This window comes from Limulus polyphemus, unplaced genomic scaffold (assembly GCF_000517525.1).
Source record: "Limulus polyphemus unplaced genomic scaffold, Limulus_polyphemus-2.1.2 Scaffold1339, whole genome shotgun sequence".
Classification (NCBI taxonomy): domain Eukaryota; kingdom Metazoa; phylum Arthropoda; class Merostomata; order Xiphosura; family Limulidae; genus Limulus; species Limulus polyphemus.
Window position 1 is genome coordinate 12,368 of NW_013666949.1, and position 5,932 is coordinate 18,299.

The 5,932-nt window shown below is 29.1% G+C and overlaps 1 protein-coding gene across 6 annotated transcripts in view; it reads right to left on the bottom strand.

Moving 5' to 3' along the window:
• Positions 1 to 444: 444 nt before the first annotated feature.
• The window catches only part of LOC106463160 (E3 ubiquitin-protein ligase TRIP12-like), a 125,515-nt gene continuing 120,027 nt past the window's right edge, over positions 445 to 5,932 (bottom strand). For all 6 annotated transcript variants that reach the window (XM_013923159.2, XM_013923157.2, XM_013923158.2 and 3 more), the window contains 2 exons: positions 2,895 to 3,093; positions 445 to 1,724 (listed from right to left, as the gene is read on the bottom strand). In XM_013923159.2, coding sequence (XP_013778613.1) covers positions 1,528 to 1,724; positions 2,895 to 3,093 — 396 coding nt within the window. In that variant the 3' untranslated portion in view covers positions 445 to 1,527. The remainder of the gene's footprint in view (positions 1,725 to 2,894; positions 3,094 to 5,932) is intronic.

The following is a 5,932-nucleotide window of genomic DNA, read 5'->3' on the forward strand; positions in this document are numbered from 1 at the left end:
AAATGGTTTAGAAAATTCTTTATAAAGAATACCTACAGTCAAAATTTTCATTGTGAACGTTTTGTTACTGTGTAACATATATTATAATCTTGTTCTAATATCTGTGATATTAAACATAAAATGCAGATACATTAGAAAGAGACAAGTTATTGTTAATTATTAATCTACAATTAGTTTAATGCAAAGAACTGCAAGTCTTTTGATGGAGGGCTTTTTCAGTTCTTGTTGCCTATTTACACTTTAGAAGCATGGAAATCTGATCCATTACTGTAAAGAAATTCATAACCTTGATGATGCTTTTGGGGCTAAAATGTTTAGTAACATCTTATTCTGAAATATAGGTATTTCCAAATTCTGTATTTCAACACCAGAAATAGCAAATCCAATGTATGATGTGTTATAAAACAAATATAAAAAATCCTTAAGTAAACATGACACATTTTGTAATTTTCTAAATACAACGTTTATTAATTCAATTTACTTTGGTTGCAGCCAGTGGCCTGCTAGAGGCTACATTGTACAAAAAACTGGACACAGTGGCCACCACACTGCACAATAAACTAAAAAAGAAACAAAACACAATATCTGAATAAAAATACAGATTTTAAGACAACAAGAATTGCAGAAAACCACATCACAAATAAACTCATTCTACTGTATTTCACATGATGCCCAGAGAGAAATTTTTTTGTGAGACAAATACTTTCAATTACCTTTAAATACATATTTTTGTTTAAACTGAGATCAAGCAAGAAGACTTGTAAGTGTTACGGTAAAATTTAATTGCTGCTAAACTTTTTTCTTAATTGTGTTATTAAGCAACAACAAAAATTTAGCTTGAATACTTCATACTTGAAAGTGAAAAACAGTGCATGGTAAAAGGCTGTTGGGAGTTGTACAACATCCCTGACAACTTGCAAGTAAACCAAAAAAAAGAAAAAAAGTCCAGCAATTTACAATTGCACATTAATAAGCAGAACAATTTACATTTGAGAGGAGAAGGCCATCACACTTTAGTTGTTATGTCATGTTCCATGGTTAAGTGTCTTTGTTCCGTCTTTTTTTTTCAATAGGTTAAGGTATTTGAATTTTCAAAGCTAGTAAACATTGTAAAAATAACTACAAAAGAAAACTCATCACCACTTCAATTTTCATTATAATTCATGGTAATCCCCAAAGTTTTTAAAAATTCTTATCAGCTATACATTCTGAGAGTGATATTTGTATATCACATCAAGGTAATGATCATTATGACTTGAACTGATCTAGCATGTGCTAGAGCTTGAACATCTAGAGCCATTTGATGCCAACCAATTGCAGAGGTAGTGATATACCCTAGAAAAAAAGCTGTATCTCCGTATTGTGTTGGAAATTAAAAAAAAAAATCAGTCTTGTATGAGAAAAGTAAAAACAATATAGTTTATCTTATACCAACAACTTCACCTGTTCAAGTAACAACCTGCTATTTCTGTTCTGAACATTCACACACACACATATACAAACTCCCAGTAACATTACAATATTCAATCAAGATAAATGGAAAGAGTGCTGTCCTTCACAAGCAGCAATTTCTAGTTTCTTTCTCATAACTTCTATACTGGTGTAATCAGGGAGTTTCAAGTAATTTACACAGGTCATGACTGATGGCAAGTAGTCGTCTTGGTTCTCATTGGGGTCAAATGTTTTCCTTACTATGGTCAGTGGAGGAGATAAGCTCTTAAAACCTATCAAGATGAAATTTAAAAAAACAATCACAAAAGTCTGTTATTACAAGTCAATAAATGTATGCAATCTATTGTAAAAAAACAGGACATATTTTAATTAAAATGTTTCAAATGTTTTTGAACTTTCTTTAAATCAACAGTTGTTTACCTAATAAAACCAAACTCTTTCCTACAGTTATATTGACCCTTGTCTGGACACTATTAGGTTAGATTGGAGAAACTATTCTTTTTCATACTGTTTACACTTAAGTCTATTTAAAATAGGTATGGAACAAATCACAATGTTAAATCTAAAACCATAGATAATGGTAATGCTTATGCACTTTTCAGCATTACAGGAGATGCAATAAAAGAATTTGAATCAAAATAGAATCAAAGTTTAACAATAAAAATGTTAAAAAAACAGTTTGTATGATTCATTTAAACATTTATGAGTGACGAAGAACAAAATATATAAAAAGTATAAAGATAAATTATTTTCTGAATTCACTATTAGTAGTGTTTTTAGGAAGCTTTCCAACATCTGTCAAATGTTGATTAATTCAAGTAAAAGTGCAGTATCTGATGGTAAGAGAATACATTTATCCATTATTGTTTAAAGTATTTTTTTTCTTTTTACGAGATTAGAATTTGAAGGGTGGTATTTTCCAAATCAGCCCTAACATTTTCCAGCCTAGTACCTCAAGTCACCTACAAAATAAAGCTTTAATGTTCTGATTTAGAATTTTGTTCTGATATATATTTGATTAACTATTAACATTTCTTTTGTATAAAGTAATAAAAAAATCCAAAATACTAAGTCTAATCTTGATAGGAATCCTGACAAAGACCTGTTCACACAAACTGTAATTTCACAAATGTCTATTAAAATTTGGATAATGCTTTAAGAAATCTGTAACCAAGAAAACAAAATAAAAAAAACAAGAAAAAACTGGAAATAGCTTAAAAAATAGTTAATGTACAGTACTATCTATCTACATATACCTCAAATCTCAGTGTTTTCTTTTACATCACTTGTACTAAATGACAATGTATCTGAATATACAAATGCTTGAGATTAAGATTTTAAGTTCTATAAAAAAGGAAATTTTATCATCATAAATATTCTTTAATAGATAAACCTACATTAAACATAAACCTGTACAGTATTTTATTGACAGTTTACATTACCTCCTACTGGTAACCTAGGAGACCCTGTGACAAACTGAAGAAATCTTCTTTGTTCTTCTGGATTGTAGTTACTAAGAATTTCAAAGAGAAATTTAATGGCACGGCTATCATGAGTATAACCATGATCAGGTCTACAGCACTCCATAAGATTTTTCACATCCCAGCGGCTGCTTCCACTTCCACAGAACAAACATTCCAACTGCAAAAAAACAAAAAAAAAACGTATTGTTTATTATGTACAAGCCAACAAAATTATACAACTGAGCAGCTTCAATGTCTTTTTTTCAACAAAAACGTTTTAAAGTAATGCTTTGGAGAAGATTCTAGTCTAAATGTTTACTGTAAAATAATTTTGAACCTTTAAACTTGAATGACTTTACATTTTTTCATTCTCAATATAAATTAGAACTGACTATTAACCCTTTCACAATGGGTGCCCCTTTAAATGCTTTTCTGCATGATTCATTCTGTTACATCCAAAATTTAATTAAACATACATAAAATACATTATAATGCTAATTTTATTCACATACATTGATTGTAAAGGTGTTTAATTAAATTTTAAATGCTTTTCTGCATGACTCATTCTGTTACATTCAAAAATTTAATTAAACACCTTTACAATCAATGTATGTGAATGAAATTAGCATTATCATGTATTTTATGATTCAAAGTTTTATGTTATCTCAGTTTTAAGTCCTTTATTTCAAAAGAAACCTTTAAAAACTACTTAAAACTTCAAATGTATTGTCACGTGATGAATGAGCTATGAATATTCTCTACTTTGGCATTCTGTATCTTCAGTAATACAATGGCAGTACTGTAGATGTATATCCAGACTAAGATATTTACATAACCTTTTGATTCGTACATTTTAAAGTTTTCTGAATAAATACTGAATGCACATTGAAACAAGTAATAAATTTTTCAACCCCTGACAGGTACCATGCCCACCTTCAACAGATTTGTTTGAGCTCTATAGCTTACATGTAGATGTTACATACACATGTGTACAGTTATTAGAAAGAGCTCATTTTACACTATAATCTAACAGTGGTTATTTTGAAATTAGTGCCAAGTTGTCATCATGGAGTACATCTAAATGACTGTGGTATTGTTGGCTGCTTGATCAACAATAGCACTTAATAGTTGTTTCTTACTTAAACATGTTATAGTTAGACATACAGTTTAAACTGTACTTAAGTCTTACTTTTATATTTTAGTTAATTATGTATTAGTTATGTTTTAAAATGCATAATTGAAAGATGGAAACATTTTTTACATATACATCATATTTTGCATCAGTTCTCAAAGCTTATGATATTATGCAGTGCACAAAAATTTTGCTGAAGGGTTGCTCGTGTCTGCCACAGACACTGTAATATACTCCAAGGGCATCATTGACTTGTGTGAAGATGAATAATAAGTGGTAAAGGACAAGAAAGCGAAATAAAACAAAAAATTAACTATATGTGAAATTACAAATTTAACAAAAGGAAAATTTTTAAAGATATTCTACAAAAAAATTAAAAGGTATGTATTTTTTTTTCTGTTTCCTAATTTTAATTATTTCTTTGTATTGCACATTAATGATAATAACTAGGGTGAGTGATATTGTAAAGAAAATGAAAAATAAAAAATAAAATTTATCATAAAAACTTTTGATATTATTTTAGGAGGTTTTAGAGATTATGCAAATGAAATATGAAAAATATAAGATGAAGGAAAGTATTTTTATACTTAAAATAAAAGTCACTATGCCCTCGATTTATTAAGAGTTTGAGTGCAAGTAACTACATAGATAAATAACATTTTTTAGTAAAAACACTTAATTATAATAATGTTGTTTTTTGTGGACAAAATAATTATGATCTTTTACAAAATCCTACCAGTTTTTGAGATGATATATTAAGAAATCTGAGTTACCACATGTTATTGTACAAATAAAATTTGCGTCTTGGTTTCTGAAATTTACACGCACCCGATACAAAAGGGTTAACCCTACCAACATGGGTCAAAGGCCATGTTCATCGGGTTTGTTGACTCGCATTCAAAATTCTATTGAACTACTATTCTATGAAAGCTTATATATTAGTTAATTTCTTATCTTAAAAGTAAATATTATAAAGAAATCCTAAATATCGATTTTTGTGTGTTGCATGGTATGTTGAATGCAGCTTTGGTTCAAATTAGATGTTTCTGATGTCTAAATACAAAGTCTATAATTTCTAATGAATTAGATGCTCAAATTACCATTAACAAGCTAGAGTATAAAATAAGAACCTCTCATCTTTTCTGTTTTGAGATATTAATATATTTACTGAATCAACAAAGGTGGTCCCTGCCCCCCCCCCCTCTTAAAATTTTGAAAATACTTGCTCACGTACACCTACTTCGCCCAATGATGTGCGTATAACCAATCAAAAACTCAGTATGTCCTCCTAGTGGTTTTCTCAGCCTCTGTGAAGTAATTGCATGGCATACTCTTTCTTTTCGTGCTAAATTCCAAGCAGTGGGGTAAGACATTAGTTAGCTTGAAATTCCATATATTTTAGACTCAAATACAGCTTAGTTACTAAGCTTGATAAATTATAGTGGAATTTTGTGGTATTGGTATATTAATTTATGATTTTTGGTTATCTGAAAATGTATATTTAAAACATAAAAAAAAGAAGTTGTACACAAAGAGAAATTAATGAAAAAGTGCTTCTTACATGTAAAAATCTATACTGCTAGACAAATAGCCAAATGTGCCTCACAAGTGTGTGTGTTTCAAGTTGAGAAAATGTATAGCTGAGGTGTTACTTTTAATAGAATGCACTTAAATCTGATATGTTTATATAATAATTAGTGCCATACATGTATTTAAACATTTCAACGTTTAAAAGTCACTGTTGATCATTTTTACACGTTCTTTACAATTAGTATACCAGAAGATTGACTTTATATATATTAACCCATCATGGGTGAAAGACCATGTCATCGCGTTTGTTAACTCACATTCAAAATTTTAATGAACTACTATTTCATGAATTTAT